General features: G+C 43.5%; 2 protein-coding genes across 2 annotated transcripts in view; both read right to left on the bottom strand.

The window, feature by feature from the left end:
* The window catches only part of llgl1 (LLGL scribble cell polarity complex component 1), a 29,582-nt gene extending 15,768 nt beyond the window's left edge, over positions 1 to 13,814 (bottom strand). The window contains exons 1-5 of the mRNA XM_034539307.1: positions 13,444 to 13,814; positions 11,054 to 11,151; positions 1,652 to 1,733; positions 1,407 to 1,567; positions 180 to 326 (exon numbers count right to left, since the gene is read on the bottom strand). Of these exons, the coding sequence (XP_034395198.1) occupies positions 180 to 326; positions 1,407 to 1,567; positions 1,652 to 1,733; positions 11,054 to 11,151; positions 13,444 to 13,524 (569 nt within the window). The 5' untranslated portion in view covers positions 13,525 to 13,814. The remainder of the gene's footprint in view (positions 1 to 179; positions 327 to 1,406; positions 1,568 to 1,651; positions 1,734 to 11,053; positions 11,152 to 13,443) is intronic.
* A 684-nt stretch (positions 13,815 to 14,498) lies between these two features.
* The window catches only part of myo15aa (myosin XVAa), a 28,604-nt gene continuing 23,347 nt past the window's right edge, over positions 14,499 to 19,755 (bottom strand). The window contains exons 52-64 of the mRNA XM_034539290.1: positions 19,637 to 19,709; positions 19,389 to 19,462; positions 19,157 to 19,239; positions 18,921 to 19,051; positions 18,686 to 18,780; positions 18,163 to 18,240; positions 17,902 to 17,998; positions 17,633 to 17,793; positions 17,278 to 17,411; positions 16,976 to 17,109; positions 16,315 to 16,448; positions 15,755 to 15,895; positions 14,499 to 15,571 (exon numbers count right to left, since the gene is read on the bottom strand). Of these exons, the coding sequence (XP_034395181.1) occupies positions 15,470 to 15,571; positions 15,755 to 15,895; positions 16,315 to 16,448; positions 16,976 to 17,109; positions 17,278 to 17,411; positions 17,633 to 17,793; positions 17,902 to 17,998; positions 18,163 to 18,240; positions 18,686 to 18,780; positions 18,921 to 19,051; positions 19,157 to 19,239; positions 19,389 to 19,462; positions 19,637 to 19,709 (1,437 nt within the window). The 3' untranslated portion in view covers positions 14,499 to 15,469. The remainder of the gene's footprint in view (positions 15,572 to 15,754; positions 15,896 to 16,314; positions 16,449 to 16,975; positions 17,110 to 17,277; positions 17,412 to 17,632; positions 17,794 to 17,901; positions 17,999 to 18,162; positions 18,241 to 18,685; positions 18,781 to 18,920; positions 19,052 to 19,156; positions 19,240 to 19,388; positions 19,463 to 19,636; positions 19,710 to 19,755) is intronic.

Raw genomic sequence — 19,755 nt, 5'->3', positions numbered from 1 at the left:
ACTGACAAAGACGAAGACTTTTACGCAGCGAAAGGCAGAAACTCAGTACGATCAACACGGGAACTGCTTCAGAGCGGTTCCTTATATGTTATAGATGCAAAATAAAGAAGATGGAATATTATTATTATTAATGCAGTGATCTTAATTCACTGCCCGTTGCTTTTACGCGACCCTCTCACCTCTGCATGACCTGATCCTGGAGCAGCGTCTGGTTGTCCTTCAGTGATAAGCAGGGCAACTCCAGGAAGTACACGCCCCCTCCCTCTGTTCCGATGCACAGCAGGTCGCTTGACCTCAACAAGAGGAGGACGGTCACCCGAGTGGCACTAAGAGGAAGAGGAAGAGGGTCGTTCATTTTAGTGCAACATATATTGATGCATGTAATATAACAGATGACCAGCCGGTTTGAGTGGGATTGACCTCTTGATTTATATCCTCGTCCACGTGACTGCCATACGAGATATTACAACCAGCAAAGAACGAGGGACGCCGCTTGGCTTCACAAGGACATTGATAGAAGGTCATTCACGTTGACAATCGTGTCAGTTATTTTCTTTCACACTTGTAGCATTATGTTGCTGGGTGAAACACAAACCGACAGCGCCATTAAAGAGCGTGTTCATGTTTGACTGTCATGTCTTTGACTCTTGGGCTGCATATAAGAAGTGGACAGTTAAGGTGAAGTCACCCATTGGGCTTGAGTTGAGAAGTGAAAGTGTGTAGCGAAGCACGACCGAAAGCTGAAATACACATTTTTATGAAAAACAAGACGGTTACAATTAACTTCATGAACTGAAAACAAACTGTATTTTCGTCTTACAACTTTTAACTCTTTTTACAAACAAGCGAAACAGGATAACGTCGTGGTAGCGACCTGTCAATCACCTTGTTGTAGTCCCGCCCTAAAGCATACCCTGCATTATGGTCTGTTGGACTCTAAATAGTTCCTAATTTACTAAACATACATCATGCTGTATTGAAGAAGACTTGAAACTAGAGATTGAGACCATAAACTCATGTTTACAATGTTTACTGAGGGAATAAATCAAGAGAAGTAGAGTCATTTATATAGACTTCTATACAACCAGAGGAGTCGCCCCCTGGTGGTCAGGAGAGAGAATGTTGCTTTGACAACCATGTCCTAAATTATAATCCTGAAGACTTCCGTACGAGCATCCTTTCCTGTGAATCTCTTTAAAATGTGCAACACATTTGAAATCTGGAGGAAATACTATAATAATAATAATAATAATAATAATAATGTAAAGTCCAAACTACTATAAAAAAAATTAAAAGTGCAAATACATTTAAGGCTACAGCAACGTAAACACCAGAGATATTAGCAATTAAAAAAGCTAAACAATTATACATTTAAAAAACAAAAACAAAATCATGCTTTAATGTACCTGCAGCTCTCAATGCCAGGTCTTCCTGGGAGGATGTAGCTGTCCACTTCCTGTAGACAGACCACGCCTTCTCTCTTGACCCCTCCTACCTCTCGAGGGGCCCCGGCCGCCAGCTCCCACAGGTGAATCGTGTTGTCGTCCAGCAGCGACAGCAGGCGGCCCTACGGCAGATCAAAATGAACATCACTTTGGCCACCGCTCTCGTCACAAAAGGGAGTCATTCAGGGAATAATAAGCGGCTTTACCTGTCCAGGCAGGAAGTGGATCTGTGTGACGGCGGTGGTGTCTCCGTGCAGTCCTGTGAACTCCACACCAGGAGACCCGTAGCTGCGAGGGTCCCGTCAAGGAAATTCACAACAAAAGCTTTTTGAAAAGACCAATTTTAAAAAAGGTGCAGCGACAAAACAAACACAGCAGGGACTTTTCTTTTCAAAATAGAAATTGTTGTGACAGAGAGGGCGGAGACTAGGAACCCGTAAACTGGGAATTCAGAGCTGAAGAAGCACACTGGTTACTGGTTAGGTGCAATAGTCGGGGAGAAATTAGAGACCTATAACAAAGCGCACGGCAATTTCCAACACCAGATGACGCAGATGCTCAAAACCACCACTCTGCATGTGTGTGTGTGTGTGTGTGTGTGTGTGTGTGTGCGTGCGTGCGATCAGCAGCAAACTTCAGAGTCCTCTTTCTGTTCTTCAAGTAAATGGAGCAGAGCTGATAATAAAAAGCTACACTCAAGAACTGTGACGCAGAGCACCCAACTACGCTAAATTGGTCTAAACTGCCAATTAGCGCGCACGCACGGACGCACGCACACACACACTATATCGACACACTTACATAAGCCTGTAGGAATGTAGATTAAAAATGCAGAAACATAAGAGGGAGTTCTCTCTCTGGTTTTATATTATTCTTTTTCATGGAAGATATGACTACATATATTTTTTATTTATGTCTTTTTAAATTCCTATTCATATATATCCACCGGCGAGGGCGGGGGGGGCTCATCTTAAAAGCCCAAGACTCACAGGCGGGTGAGTACCTTTATAAAATCGAGAAAACTGACAGGAAAGTAAGTGATTACAGATAATCAGAGTTCCACGTATATTAAAAAGACTGGGCAGCAGTGGTTTGTCGGTGTCTTCCAGCTGATGACCACAACTCATTCATCACAAATCTATACAGCAACTCCCACAAACTTAAAGCTGGCAGTGCAAAAAAAAAAGCTGTCAGTGTATTGGGAAAACATGAGACCACTAATTGCCGGGACACTTGGCTGATCTGCAGCACCTCTGACAGGAACCAGGCAAAATACCATCTCCCATTTCAAACTCTGTCATTCCTCACAACCCCGAGTAAATATGTGCGACAAGCAGCGGAGCAGTCGTAACGCAGGGCAGAGGGTTTTCTGTACATGTGCTTGAAGGAGACACGAGAGAGACACACACACACACAGCTGGTGGAGGGATTCCCAGTTATGATGTCAATGTGTGTCTTCTTTGGATTAAGCCCCACCCCCCAAAGGCATCTGCTCATTGACCAATAATACAAGTCCTCAAAAGTAATAGCCAGATATTAAATCTACCTCTGCAGGCTATTGTGTTAAAAACAGATAGATACATATTCGATTACACACACACACACACGCACCACAAACATTCATCCTCTGGGAGCATTAAATCACCCCAGCACATTTTCTGAAAGCATAGCAATTAGGTTTTAACCTGACCGACAGATGGTGCGTTACACAGAACCGTCTGAGAGGCCGTCAATGGAAACGGTTTGGAAAAGAAGGCACGTTCAACAAACACGTGGACGGAGCATCCGTCAATCAAAGTCTTGCCGTCGGGAGGAGAGTGAAAACGTCTTTCCCATATTTTTTGATGACTTTGATTGGGGGGGGGGGGCTATCCGTGAGAAAGATAATTCCGATTGGTTGTTCAGCTAAAGTGAATCTGTGCACATGAAGAGAAATGGATGTGAGGAAAACAATTTGTTTTCCATGTATTTTGTTATAAACAGTAAACAAAAAGTATTAGACAAATTGAAATTCAAACCTTACGATAAAAGAAAAGTCGCCCGAGTCCTCACAACGTCTGCACTAAAATCACAACACAAACCATTCACTCGTTGTCGAGTCATGCATGCCGTGATGCTCGCGTGATTAAAAACAAAAGCAACGCTCCTATTTTTTTAAATGGTAATTGCCAGTTTCCTTTCTCAGCTTATCCTGATTACACTTCTGATAAACATCCAGGACTGATTGCCTCTTCAAAACATGTCACATAAAAGATATGCTATTAGATATTTGGATCGAATAACCAATAAGGGGATAACAAAAAAAATAAGGATTCCAATTCTCAGGATGCTTTGCCAAGAACATCAGAGTTTGAAAGCATCATTAAAATGAACCGCAGCAGTGAGACGAGCAGACTCCCAGAGCTCCGTACGAGAGTCTCAGGGCGATACGGTGTTGAAATGTTCCTCACCAAGCTACATGGAAAAAGTTCAGAAACAACAATTCAAATCTTTGAGCAAGCTGTGGAATGACACAACGATCTGTGCAATGCAGGGATTTGCTGCGCTGCTCACCAGAGAAGCCCGATTGCACACAGTAACTCATAATCACCGAATCACTGTCTTTCTCAAGCATGCACACACCTCAAACTCCCACACACACACACACACCAAATACTGTGCAATTGCCTGGTGATGCAGACAGAGCGCGTTAGCAAGGATAAAGCGATTTCACGGTCTGAATACAGACAAACAGAGGGCATTGTCCTCCATGTCGGACACACAGACAGCCAGCGCGCACACACGCACACAAACACACACACGTGACAGAAGATGGGACGGACAGGAAGGAAGGACGGATCACTGGATCCAAGGATGAATGTACAAGTTGACCACACACACACACACACACACACCAAGGATTAGATCGCCAGAGAATAAAGTCAAAAAAGGACAATCCAAGAAAAGTTCAATTGGATTTCACGCTAAACTTTTTGAGGCATCATTCTCCAACTCCCCTTTTTCCTCCACACAACACACACACACACGTCTGGCATAAGGCAGTCTACAACAAGACAAGCCAAACAACTCCACCCACCAACTAGAGAAACAATCCAGCTCATTTGCATCCTGTCAAACTTAAAGACATACTCAACCCTCAAATACAAAGTTCATCTATAACACTACAAACATTCAGGGTCCCAAGAGGATGAATCCCGAATGTTTTTGATATCTGGAACGATGGAAGAAAGTGTGTTCAACCGTGTGTGTTTGTCACACAGTTTATTTACCCAACTCGAACAGTCAGAATCACTTGAAGTGCTCCCGCTATTGATTAGGAGAAAAAAAACAAAGGGTTTTATTTCCACCAGCTTCATTTCTTGAGGAAAATGTATGCCATAGTTCATAGTCCAAGTTCAAATGTAATAACGCCAAACATTTCTTTTATATTTCTTAGCACTTCTGCTAGCTGACAATACAATAATGTGTTTTGGACTAAATGCGTCACAGGTTTGGGTCGTCTTTGTCAGATGTTATCAATCAGTGGATCAATAATGAGGCTTATGGAGGCCTAATGAGCTTCACAGCTGAGCCTCAATTTTTATTTTTGTTATATGCTGGTTTGCTTATCGGTGGTCTGGAGGCCAAATCCAAAGATTCTCAGCTTTCCAGAAGACAAAAAAAGGAATAACAGACTGATTTCGATGGCAACAGAAGAACTGGTCCCATTAAACTGGTCCCATTAAACTGGTCCCCCAGCCGAGGAGGTTTGGGGTTCTAGGCAGCGTTCGGTCCAAGGGAAGCACCACGCCTCGTTGGACCGAACCGAGAGCGTTGAGCAACTTTTAAAAAAGAGTTTCACCACGAGGTCAAACTGCCTGTAGAAGTATTTCATCAGCTGACGTGAGCGTTTCTCAAAGGTTTATTATTGGATATGAATGCCAAGACGCTCATGGTGAATTGTAATCACTTTAACTTTTAAGTGTCATCGTCGGGTCAAATTTATAATCTGTCCAATACGGTGAACATTATACCTAAACAAGGCTGTAGACTCACTATTATTTAGTTTAATATTTTAGGATCAATAACAACAAAAGAGATCCCAACAAGACTCGACTTATCGGGTATCGGTGACAATGTGGTCGATCAATCCAATCCATCTCCGTTTACAGATTATATTCATTATTAAATGGCATTTAAATTTTTTTAAGTTTTGACCAATTTGTCTCCACTTTAAAATAATTAATTAAATTAATTTCTGTTGATTTTGAAGTTCTTTTTTTTTTTTTTTTAACCAAAATGCTGGTTCATTATTTTAATCACAATTCAGAAATGTGTTATATTTTGTTTTTTGCTCTCTCAACACCGACAACAACATCTCTGAAAAAGTCAGATCGGTGCATTGAATGCTTAAAGTAGTTGCAACAACACATCAACAGTTCATTGAGCACCACCCTCACTCTCCACTCTGTTCTCCTTCTTTAATCTCTCACTTTAACTCCGTCACCCATCATAACTCACCCTTTAGGAACTGATGCGTCAGGTCTGGGTAAATGTTTTCTCATTCGTCTCTATACCTCCAGCATCCAACAGCCTCTCCACTCCGGCCAACTTGGTGAGACCACACACACACACACACACCCTTTATCACCACCTGTTGCCAACCGTGTGTGTGTGTGTGTGTGTGTGTGTGCGTGTGTTGCCATTCATGTAAGTGCGTCTAGGTGTGGGAGTGAGGAGACCGGCGCGTACCGGAGACCGGCGCGTACCAAAGACAGGACAGAGGGAGGCTGAGGAGGAGGAAGAGGGCGAGTGAGACAGACATGATGGGAGGAGTGAGAAGAAGAGACCAAAACAGTGAGCGGTGGCAGAAATAGTGCTTCACTGGATAAGAAAGAAAGATAGTAGAGAAGGCAGTGTGTGGGTGAGGAGGAGGAGATGAAGGGTGGGAGGAATGTTAAAGGCTGCATCTTTGGCTGGATTAAAATACCGATTTATCGATTCATTTTAACGCCAAACAACAACAAAAATAATGCAGATTACGCAACGCGAGATGTTCTGTTGTATTCTCTCAACACACAACCCACAGTCTGAGCAGCAAAGCATGAAAACCAATCAATGTGGCTCAAATACAAAAAGAGGTAAATTGTTGAGGAAAAGCTGAAAAAGGGAACCGTGTGGCACAAAAGAGCTTGTGAGGAAATTCACTGTTTTCACCACAATCTACAATAAATAAAGTTGACTTTGAAGACGGATAAACAATTCAAAAGAGTCCTCCACGTTAAGCCGAAGCAGCTTTTGGGAGTCGACCTCTCGGGTCACGAAGGAAAAGAAACACTGAATATGAATTAAACCCCTCCGGCGTTACTGTGACGTTGCAAAAGAAGATGAGTCAGAGCGAAAGTACAGATTTCGAGATGCATCAGTGCTGCGAGACGCCGACTTCTGACACTCGGAGCATTTGCAACTTCTCAAGAGATAAGATCAGCTCAGCGTGGTGTGTGTGTGTGTGTGTGAGACCAACAGGATGTCAGACAGACAGAAGACTGACAGCTGGAGCTCACATATAAACACATCGATCAAAGCTGTGTGTGTGTGTGTGTGTGTGTGTGTGTGTGTGTGTGTGTGTGTGTGTCAATAGTCGCTCGTCCTCTGACCCTTGGATTGCCGATACTGAAGCACGGTCACAAAGTTTCATTGGACTGTCTAGCTAAAGTCACACTTTCATATTATTTTGTGTGTGTGTGTGTGTGTGTGTGGTTACTAGCAGGTACTGTACAACTGCAAGTAGGGCTTTTTTTACCCCACATTTGATTTATTTCTACCAATGAACTCCGCTGCCTGACATACCGAGCTGCAGACTTTCAATGCCCTCAAGCCTGCGAGCACTTCTCATCCCCGGCAACCGCGGTGGTCGTCTTGGAAACCAATTCAAAAGCTTCCTTTATTAAGACTAGACTCAGCAACAAAGCTCTTACTCACCCAAACTGCACACTCGCACACACACATAGAGGGAGGGTTAACCCAGGGCAGCGCAACACGCATTCTTCGACAGGAGACAGACTCTTCAAGATCGCCGCCGCCGCCCCCCCACCCCACACACACACACACACACACACACACACACACACATATGATCTCCCTCAACATGCACACTTACGCACACACACAAAAAGAATTCTCCAAAGCAGATTGTCCCCCTTCCCTCTGCTGAGCCCCCAGTCTGTGGTCGAAGCAGAATTTCTCAGGCCGTAATATGACTCTGTCTTCATAAACACGCAGTGAGCGAGAGACGGAGAGACGGGAAAGGACGAGCGGGGAACTCGAGCAGGAGGCCGATAGAGAGAGGAGGAGGAGGAGGAATCATCACGACAAGATGGAGAACAGAAGTTCAACTCCTTTGCAATTCAGTCAATAAACTTAACGCCTGTTTTTTTTGTCTCCTCCTACCTCTCAATGCACACACACACACACGCACACACACACAGAATTAAACCACACATCTGGCAGTAACGCTGGAAGTGTGTGCGCTTTTGTGTGTGTGTGCGCATGTGTGTGCTTTACAGTACTAGCAGGTATGCTGGCAATCCCGTCCAGGTCAAACCCAAGTCAGTGAGTCTGTGAGATTATCAGGGAATGTGAACATGCACACAAAAACACTTCTTCAAAACGAAGGCCGCCAAGACTGAGAGAAAGTTTGTAAAAACCCACCGCAGCCCTGAAATCAGAGCCCAGTCGACTGGAGTCAAAAGAAAAAGAAGAAAGAAGAAAACCGGCAGGAGAGTCATGCGATTGCTCGGATGCGTGCGCGCGTGAGTGAGTGTGCAAGGCTGCGTCTGTCCACGGCTAATCTCGCGCACTCCGCTACAGCAAACTGCTAAATATGTCCGGCGCTCGTTAATGGCTGCATGCTCAAGGACCTTTCATGGTAACGGTGACTCAGACCCTGTCAAAACTCTTTTTATTGCCTGTTTTATGCGCCCATTGACTGCCTGCTGACTCCACACTCCACTACTCTTAACCGGGCCCCGGTCGGTAGGGGCCGCTAGTGATAACACAGCCGAGAGTGTGTGTGTGTGTGTGTGTGTGTGTGTGTGTGCGTGTTCCGGGAGCCGAGACGCGGGCGTGCAGAGTCAATGAAGTCATCTGATTAAAATGAGCAAAAAGAAGAAAAAAATACATTTGAGGTTCAAATCAAAACATTACACCTGTGATGTGTATCATAGGAGCTTTTTTTAAAAAAAAAAAAAAGTCAGATCTCCTTAAAACAGGAGCTATAAGAAGTTGGGCAAAAGATGGTTTTACTTCTTTAACTTTTCTTTCACCTGAATGTTCAACAGTCTGAACCGCTGATCCGAATGCAATTAATGTGAGAAACAAGATACTTTTTCCTTTTGTTAAACTTCCCAGATATTCTCTGTGGGTTTATGCGTGGTGAGAAAACCCCAACAGCAGCTGGGACCTTGTTAAAAAAAAGCAGGATGACTAGTTTGACTTTCTGAGTCTCAGTCGTTTTGTTAGAGTAGGTATAGAGGAGTCATTTCCCCTCCCCTCACATCTCTGTAACATTCCCACGTCTTCACTGCCTCTGTTTATATCCATCTCTCCCCTCCTCCATCCGCCTCCCTCTGGGGTGGAAGTGCCTGGTACCACCAGTCTCTCTCTTTCACTCTCTGAAAGAATCGATTCTCCAGTCTAATGCATCAGCACATAACACACAACCACACTCCCTTCTCTCTCACTCTCTCTCTCACACACACACACACACACATAAATGTGCACAGATTGAATAAGCATACAGTATTTGCGATGAACATGCATTCAGATTCATACACCAACATGCTTGTGTTCATAAATCACATGCTCTCTCCCCTGCAGCTTGAACACAAGTGAAAACACGCGAGTCAAACATGAAACATGTGAGAGGCGAGCGTGCAAAATAAACAAACCCTAACGTACGCTTTAAAATACCGTCTTCCTGTACACTCGCCAACAAGGCAGCCGACTAACGTTAGCCCGCCACCAACTACACAATCGTCACGGTAACGCAGCCACACGCAGAGACAGATCGCGATCGTTCCAGCTGCTGGAATTTCTGACGCAACTGCCTCCGATTCCACATTGTGGTTCTGCTGCGATGCATCAAACCAAAACCAACGCTCATCTCCAGCACGGCGTTACTCGGTCGTCCATCTTATTCTGTGTCGCTCAAAACAGATGGCCACTGCCGAGGGTTTGATTCCCTACCGGCCGCAAGATTTTAAAAAGATGCGTTTGTGGTATTATGGGCCTCCGAGGATGAAAGCATCTTTTCCAAAGAGAGCATGTAATGATGTTGTTGTTGTTTTGTTTCTCAGTCTCAGTGTCATTTTCAAAGCTCTTGCCATCGGAGAACATTTTACTCATTACTCTAGTTAATTGCAGTGATTTGGAGGCGGTGGCTTTAAAAGTGAAGTAGGCAGAAACACAAGCAGCAAGAAAACCCCACATTTTGACCTTATTAAAACTAAACCACTAAAAAAGAAAAAGGTAGAAAACACACAGATCGGGTGATCATTTGACTCCAATTTCTCTTTGAGGGTTTGTTTGCAACCTGCCGGGTCACTCATGCTTCCTCCCATGCAAGACACCTAGTCATACATCCATCCATTTTCAATACCGCTTATCCTCATTAGGGTCGCGGGGGCGCTGGAGCCTATCCCAGCTGACATAGGGCGAACCTAGTCATACAAATAACCCCAAATTCAGTTGGCGAGAAAGTGTTAATAACCCAAAAGAACAAGAAGCACAACTATGAAACACAAAACCATGGATTGTGCAAAACAACTAAACTTTCCTCCAATATCGTCAGCGTAGAAGGAAACAAAAGGCCTCTTCACTCAAGTGGTGCAGACACTGCAACTCCCCACAGAGACAGACTGCACACACAGCAATGCAGCGCTCCCCTAAACCGGTGTTATATAAACAGCTCTGCTGCAGACGCATCTGATAAGTATGTCCTCAACAATTATGAAAGCACTGCGAGGCATCGTGAGAATGAGGAAACCAACAGCAGCAGCACGGACCGTAACTTATATCTCAATTAGCTTCACAAAGCTATAAATAGTGTGACAGTGCTTTAAAGAATCAATAGTTATCACCCTACAAGAAACATTAAATCCTGAGAGCATGACGTGAAATAAAAAAAAGCATGACAGCTGCATGAAACACTGGCTTCCGTTACACTCAATCCAACAGTAGCTGCACTGCACAGCGGAGCAACAAATAAAACATGGCAGCACTTTAAAAAGATTAAAATAAAAATAAAAATGAAAAGACAAAACTGGGAGAAACAGTTTCTATAGAAGAGAGTTTTTGTCCTACAGGACTCAGTCGCTGGATTTTATCACACATAGCCAGCCGTAAACTAAAAACAGAGATATATCCCAGTAAATACAAACAATAATACAGTGTAACCAGGACTGGATAGCAAGAAAACTGGTTTAACCTCAGTATTCTAATTTTTAATTGTTCATTAATTGATCTGTCACATTTAGTTAGGCCTTCACCCTTTTAGTAGACTACAATTACCTTCTTCTTTTATGCTTTTGTTCATGCTCAATGATAATAATAATAATAATAAAGGATACACTTTGATGGCTCCTGACTTTGTTCCGATGGCCATAAGTTCCAGTTTGGGGTCGAAGGCCAAAGCACTGGGCTGGTGAGGGAACCCATGCTCCACGGTCTAAAAAGAGAGAAACAGACTGAATCAGTGGGGAAGACAAACAGACCAGAGAGAGATACATTAACAGATTACACAAGACAATGAAAACACTCGGATGTAATATTTTTTTTAAGAAAGTGATAATGTCTCACAGACTGACTATTCGGTCGCCGAGGCGTCAGAAAGGGAGGCGTCCCTCCATGAAACGAGAGGAAAGTTCTCACTCACTTTATGACTTTAGTAAATGGGATTAACATTAATTCACAGCTTCTTCCCTCCTGCCCATGTGAGGAGAAGAGGCAGCTGGGAAAGCGTTCAGATCCAGAGAGAGAAACCGTGACCTGCTTCACAAAAGGGGTCATGGGGGGTATTTTTATAGTCGGGTGTCCAAGAAATGTGGAAATTGTGCATTCAGTGCATCGGGAGCTCAGATATGCGGTAAAACACAGCAAGACGTTGGTTTATTTATAAAGCACTTAATGGCAACTTGCAGTCATACAGCGCTTCCTTGTTAAAATCGGTGCTCTATAAATTTAGGGAAACTGCTTTTAGTGTTTTGTAACATTTTACAGCGCGCATTAAAAGTTGAACACAACTGTACCTAAAACCGCGACGATGAACCAGTCTGCTCTTGAATGTGACCGCGTTCTGTTATTGTCTGGTTGTTTACGACTTTCTGGTGGTTTCTTGAATTCAGTTTCATTTCAAATGCGTGCGTGCACTCGATGATTCCTGCAGATTTAAATTAAAAGGTTTAATTAAATTAATTAAAGTAACACTTTTGTTTCTTTAAATATATCAGATGACACACACACAGAGAGACACACACACACACACGGTCACATCAAAGTAACACTCCTGTTGAGAGACCACCTCTGATAGTTGTGACAGCTGGTGCCAAACTTTTTAAAAAGTGTGTGTGTGTGTGTGTGTGTGTGTGTGTGTGTGTGGTCAGTGCAACAAACAGCTCATGGACTTTAGACACGATGCACTATTCAGCCAACCTGATTAAACTGTTTAAAAACAACTTTGTGGACACTGAAATGCACTTCAATGTATTTTGACAATCATTTTTTTAGTTTTAGTGAATTCTTTTGGGCAAAAATGGCACAAACTTCTGTGTTGCAGCTTCTCAAATGTGCCGTTTTCTTTGTCACGTATGACAGTCGTTGGGTTTTCAGACTAATTTCAATGTTTCGCTTTGAGCTCTGGGAAACTGTGATGGACATTTTCCACTTTTTAAAAAAACAGATCAAACTAATACGGCAGATGAAAAGTAGCCATGCTGCATATATCGTTGCTGGTGTTGTTTGACATAATCCTGTCACGTGGGGTTAATACTGGTCAACGTGATCCGCTGTGTGTGATTAAAAACTGTGGCTTTAAACATTTAAAAAAAAAAAAAAGTTCCAAAGGGCTCCAATGTTTAGAGCGACCTCACTCAAGAGTTCAAGGCCGCAGCAGCGCTCAACCCCAATTTGTCAAGCGGAGAAACCGCTGGCAATGTGTCCCACGCAACAAGATCACCTGCAACTCATATTTGATTTGCACAATCGTCAACACAACCCCATGGACTTTGATCCACTCTTTTTAGGCTGCTGAATGCATTTCAGGACTGACGGAGGAGTTTGACAATGTTGACTTTACCATTCTCACACACACACACAAACTGGTTTACGTCCATGTGGGTGTGATGCAAGAGTGGCAAGAAATCATACCCTAAAAACCAGAGGTTTAAGCTCAAAGCACCACGGGAAATGAAAAAGGGGGACAGGAGTCCAACACTGACAGCCATCTTGATCGATATCTGAATGAAATATGGATCACGCTACTTGCATAAAAGCATCAACACAACTCACACTAATCTTGTCAATGTGAAGCATGATAATCTAATCCCACATCACTGATGACGTAATCAGTTGACGGTTAATTACAGAAATGTTTGGTTTCCACAAAAGAAGGTGAGTTATTGGGTGGGGGGGAAGCACCACTTTGAACGCAGGCCTCGTTTGGGTGAAAGCCAATTAACACGCCGTGACTGAAACACACGCACACACACATGCACGCGCGCACACACACACACATAAACAAAGCCCCCTTGCAAGCGTCCAAGTCCAGCCTGCACAAAAAAAAAAAACATCACATCGAGCTGCAAACAAAAACAGAGAAGGAGGAGCGGCCGAGACCAAATGCTGCAGAGGGCTCGAGTTAAAAAAACCTGGTCCGGTTTTGAGCTAGATAGTTTAGGGGAGGAACCCCCCTCTCCCCCTGTCTCCCTCCTCCTCTCTCCCCCCCACCGTCCCGTTACTTTACCTTGCTGAAGGCGAAGAGCTCCTGTTTTATCTTCTCTCTCTGCGGGTCGGTTCCCTGCCGACGGAACCTAAACTTCATCATCTTGGAGCCGGGCGGCTGCGGGGAAGGCAGGCGGGGGGGAGGGGTGGGGGAGAGACACCGGGGGGGACGGGACGGAGAGGAAAACACGGGAGTTCTCGGCGGTGCAGTCGGACGATGCTAAGCTCAGCTAACCGACGAGCCCATTCAGGCTGAAAGCGGGGCTGCGACGCTGCGGCTCTCCTCCCTCCTCTCCCTCCTGGAGCTGTTTAGGTCGCGGTGGGTTTGACCACAGTCTCCCCCCACCTCCTCCTCCTCCTCCTCGACGCCACCTCCCCCTCTTCCCGGTTCACACGGACCCCCGTTGTTGTCAACCAATGAGAGCGAAGAGATCTGCGAGCAATTTACTGAGAAACGCCCACACTGTGGAGAGAAGAGGGGGGGGGGGGGCATGGGGGGGTGGGGGCGCTCGGTTCGCAGCACGGGACGCACCGGATGCGCGTCTCACGTACATCCGTCTATACAAAGTGTGAAACGGCGACTCCGTTATAGGAAATGAAACCATCAGCCAGTAAAGTGCTTGTGATGGTTATCAATCTTCTTTTGTTTAAAATATGTCAAAATAAAAATATTTTTTTGGCATGATGTTAATTAACTGCTGTTTTAAGTAAGTAAGTAAGGAAGTCATATTAAAAAGTAACATCAACACAATAATAAACATTAAAACATGTTGGTGCCGTCCATTGAAAGGAAATTAAATGGTCTTACATTTAAATTATTTAAAATTTTAAGAATGCAGAATTCAGGAAACTAAAATTGATTGTGTTGTCGGAAAACCTTCAGCATTCACTTCTGTTATGTTAACTACAAGTATTTACTTATCTTATATTGTATCTGATATTTATATATGTACTCGATTCACTCTTTCTCTGATGCCTCTGACATTTAAGTAAATAAATAAATAAAATGAACCAAATTCACACATCAGAGTAATTTATGCTACAAACTTTAATGTACAGCATTATTCACATGCGTTAGTTATGTACAACAGGTATTTACAAATACATAAATATACATTGTATAAATAATAATTTTTATTAGTGCAAAGAGTTCAGGGATGTGGCCTTTGTGCGCCAAAATGTGTTTCTTGTCACAACTTTCGTTTTCATTAAAAAAAAGAAAAATAACCTTACGGGTTCATAAATAATGTATGTAGGTTACTCAAGTTTCTATTAGTGTTTAAGGGAAGTTCATTTTCCACTTAAGTTTCACACATTTCAGTTTGTTTGTGGAGAGCAAAGCACACATTTTAATTCAGCGTTGCCCCTCGGAGTAATATAACTCTGCTACAGTGGGGAAGTTAAAGGTAATTAAAGAGGCCTCTGAACTTTATAAAGCAGCCATGGCAGACAAGATCTTAAACAGTTTTGGCTAAACATGTCAAACTAAAAACATAAATGGGGTTAGTCATTTATAGAAGTCTGACTTTCTACATTTCATCAGACACATGAATGCATTAAACTCAGTGGTATGTGTGTGTGAAAGTATGTACAAGGCGGCACTGAAAAATCAGGTGTATATGTCAAGTTCAGAAAGATAACTATAACTATATATATAAACTAATCATGGCCCAATTTTGACTATTTAATATATTATCCTGCTTTTCCTACTGTTCTATGATAGTAAAATTAATATATTAGGGGTTTGGACTGTTGATTGGACAAAACAAGCCAGTTTGAACATTGGCTGTGGGTAAATTATGATTTGAATGTGTTGTACTTCTCTGACATTTTACAGATCAATCGATTAACGAAGAAGATAATCTTTGGTTGCAGCTTGAATTGAGTTCCCTTGTTTATGTCATCGACATCATCTCCGAACATTACAGAAACATTAGCTTTACGTATCAAAATATTCTATTTTCTAATTAGAGGTAGATGCAGTTCATTTACAAGGCATAAAGTGTGAAATCGGTGTGTGCGTGTGTGTGTGCTTTTTTGTGTTATAGTTATAGCAGAGTGATTTCACTTGGTGGCAAAGTGAGTCTCTTTTCTCTGACTGACAACATGTTCTCCATGTGCATGGCGATGACTCGGCACAGCTCCAGGCCCTGGAAATGTACAAACACACACACACATGAACACACACACACACACACACACAAACAAACATGGCATTTATGAGGGAAATGCACAGAAAAACAACATACGATTACATATTGTAACTGCAGCTCTCTTTTATCAACTAGCTCTGTCTGTATCTCTCTCACACACACACACACACACACACACACCTGCTCCAGCTGTAGCTGTGTGATGCGCTGGTTGAGCAGGTCTCCTATCATGATCTCCACATACGGATAACTGGAACCTGAAGTCGGCCTCTGAGTGCGAGTTGACTGGACTTCCTTCAGAGGGAAACGCACCATGGCCTCCTATTCTCACACACACACACACACACACACACACACACACACACACACACACACACATATATATATATATATATATATATATATATATATGTATGAATACACACACAAACAGGCAAATTACAACCATACTCTGATAAAGAGATATGCACAATACAGGATTTAATAGATAAAAGCAGACAGCGAACACAATGACGAACAGGGGGAGCCTAAGTCTATATTTGGTCCTATTCTTTTTTTTTGCAGAAGTTTGCTTATAGGGTAAATTGATCTGGACGATGTTAAATCAGTGAGGCTTAAAATGAACACTGTTACAAACACTCAGCTGCCTGCTGCCATATTTTTGAATGTGAATCGTGTAACATTACAAAAAGTGGATGATTTTGTATGCGCGGCTGTGAGTGAGTGAGCGTGACACACACATGAGTATCCTTGTTGAGAAAGTGCAGTCCGTTCAGATTGACAGCCAGGATGCACGGGGCGTGGATGGAGGATGAGCTACAGCTCTGGATGTAGAAGAAGGAGGAGCCGAACATGGGGAAGGCACTGACCAGACCTGGGACAAACACAGGACGGGTCACTTTTACTACGGGAGCACATCCAAGCCACTTAGAGTCACTTATTGTCAAGAGAAACAGCTTCCTTGACAGTTACGTGCAGCTTTCCAATGTAACTTTCTGAGATGTGTCGCATTTAGGGGCATCTGCTGTCAGAAATGGAATATCATAGTATATATAGTTCTCTTTAGTGTATAATCGCCTGAAAATAAAAGTCGTTTGGAGCGCGGACAACCCTCTCGATAGGACCATACACGTTTTTTTGTGTCGGGCAAATGTAGCTCTCCTACAGCTTAGCACACAGGAGAAGTTTCAGTTGGTTGCAATCTGCAACCTCGCCACTAGATGCCCTCGAATCCTACACACTGCCTCTTTAATGACAACTAAAATGTTGTCTTTTTGCAGATGTTTTTAATCAAAACATTCAAATTCAGACAAATGTTGAGAGAGAGTTTGTAAGTGGTTATTTTTATGTGAAAAATGCGTGTAAAAAAAACCGCACACTCGCACAGAGCTGTGTTCTTACCGAGGAACTGTGCACGAGCCTGGTGCGGGTTTAAGGGCTGCACCTGCTGCATGTGTTGAGTTGCCATATTCACCCAGAGCTGTGAACCCTGTTTGCTGTAGAACTGTGGGGGGATGCACTCCTGCACCTCACGGCTAAAGTCACACACAAAAAAAAGCAAACCGGCGATACGTCAAGAGGAAGCAGTTATACATTCTGCACAAGTGCACACATGTATTTTTGCAAATTTGCGAGGCTGCGCCTGTGATTGTCAGTTTTTTTTGGGTGATTGCGCTGTGTATGTCTATGTATACGGTATTTACATGGCGGGCAGGTAGATGGTGTCCTTGGCACGGTGCTGCAGAGCAGCCAGTCTGGCGATCTGCTGCAGATGCGGGTCACTGGCCTGACCCTGAGGAACCACACTCAGCAAGGCCTTCAGGTAGTCTGGCAACACCTTCAGAAGAGACATAGAGAGTTTACTTCACTGTATGTCACTGCTCCTTTTGTGACAGATAAACAGCAATTCTGCAAACGGGACTATAGAGGTAATATCTACTGTATCTCTGAGTCTGAATTGTTTTAAAACCAGCCACACAGGAAGAATATGAGCCCAAACGTCTGACTGGATTAGCTCGAGTAGAAACAGGACTTCAGAGTCGTTTCATAGATCTCCACCTGGTTATAGTGCATGGTGACATAGAGTTCGTTGTCGAGTTTGAGAGCCAGACTCCATATGACTCTCCTGAACCACAGGCTGTAGTTGGCGTCCACTGGCTCCGCCTCTGTCGCAATGTCCAGGATGTATTCGCGCTTGTTCAGGGGACGCACGTTCTGACCTTCACAGAGACACACTTGGGTTATTATCGTGTCGTGCATTGCTCTACATCAAGAGGGTTTTTGCATTGTAGGTCTTTTAACTATGACACGCTACATCCTCGTTGAACCTTTGTGCGTGACCGAAAAGACGGCGTATTCATCCAGAGCCTCCACCCTGTGAAGTCCCATCTCGTAGCAAAGCTCCTCGATGACGTCCAGAGCAACCTGCAAAAAAAAGAAATTGATTCACAATTCAGTAATGCTGCCGTGATGTTGACCTACGACCTTGACCCGTTTTCTGTCCTGTATAAAATATACATTCTGGTCTAATACACGAGCAGGATGCTTATTTTTAGAATCTATCATTTGTGTGTGTGTGTGTCACTCACAGAGCACGTCTTGATTTTTAAGTGCCTTTCGATCCCACCTGGCAGCAGGAACAGCTGTCTCTTGGAGCTCCGCCCAGCCTGCACAGAAACAACCAATCAGAAGGCAAACGTCATACCGTACAGCTGTTACTGAGAGCAGCTGCTAAACAAACTCACACTTTAACAGCCTTAACTATAAAAGTGTCAATACCATTGTAGTTAAATTGAACAAATCCTAAAACTTAAAGTTCTAAACATTCGTGATTTATGATAGCGTATACATTGTTTATGACAAAGATAAAGTTCAAATGATAAAGATAAAGTAAGCTGAAATAAAATGTTTTTTTTTTTTTTAAACTAAATATTCTATACAATATCATGCATATTCTGACTTAACATTGGCTTTGACGGTTGTTTTTAATGCGTTCAGAGGAACATATCCACTACATTTAACCACACAGCAATCATTACATTATTAGCTCTTTTTCTTTATACCACATATAAGCCTTTAAAGAACACTGCATGGCTGAATTAAGAGACTGACCAGCATAGCTTTGAGCTCCATGTTGTTGGGATACTGCGTACGTCCACCATATTGAAAAGTCCTCCTCAGATTCTGCTCACATGCCTTGGCAATACCTGTCAATGAAGAGCACCACATCGATAATAGCTAAGAACACAGTCAGACTGGTGGTGATTGATTTATAATTATAATAAGTGTGTGTTTGGTTTGTTGATGGGACGCAGCGTCTTTTCATCGGACTTGATGGCCGGTCTACCTTGGTACTGCATCCCGGGGCTGTCACAGGCGTCCTGCAGGAACTTCAACAGAAACGGCTTCATGACGTCGGAGCAGCGATGGAAAGCTGCCAGGATGTACAGCAGCCTCCATCCCCTCTGACAACTGTCCCTACACACACAAAATAAACACACAACTGACAAAAGTAAGCCTCTCCGAGGCCACGCCAGAAGCCCCTCGAGTCAGCGTGTGACGTTGAATGTTGAAGAGTCTCACGGTTTAGAGCTGGTGTTGGTGGTGACTTGCTTCATCAACTGGCAGTAAGCTTCATCTTTTATCAGGCCGTGGTCACCACTCAACTGGATTCATGAGCACATGCATTAAAGACGACAGTGTTGTTGATGGTTTCCTTCAATTTCACTTCAATACATCCTGCGAAAGTCTATCTGCTCATCGTCTTAGTATAAAAGCCAATCAAATAGGTAAGCGAGTGTGTTAGCCTGTGTACCTTCAGTATCGTGGTCACCAGGTCCGGTTCAGTCTGACCTTTCAGAGGGAAGTCTCCCATGAACTTCATTACGGCTGAACGGAAACAATCAGTCAATGTGGGAACAAATGATGTCGGAAAAAAGAAAAAGAGGGAAGTCTCCTTTTCTCATTCTTTTGGGAACTTTTTTTTCTACAACAGCGAATTCTCTAGCTTCCTCTTCTACCTCCTATCTGTATCCATCCCTCCTTTCCTTCCTCTCCTCTCACCTAAGAAGATGTCGGCAGCCACTCTGTTCATCCCGCTGTCCGAGAAGTCGATCAGAGAGTCCTGGATGGGAGACTGGAGGGACGAACACATGACAAGGTGCAGCGGTGCAAAGGACCAT

The sequence above is a fragment of the Cyclopterus lumpus genome, chromosome 8, assembly GCF_009769545.1.
Source record: "Cyclopterus lumpus isolate fCycLum1 chromosome 8, fCycLum1.pri, whole genome shotgun sequence".
NCBI lineage: Eukaryota > Metazoa > Chordata > Actinopteri > Perciformes > Cyclopteridae > Cyclopterus > Cyclopterus lumpus.
Note: the sequence above shows the minus strand (reverse complement) of the source record. Positions and strands in the feature narration are given on the sequence as shown.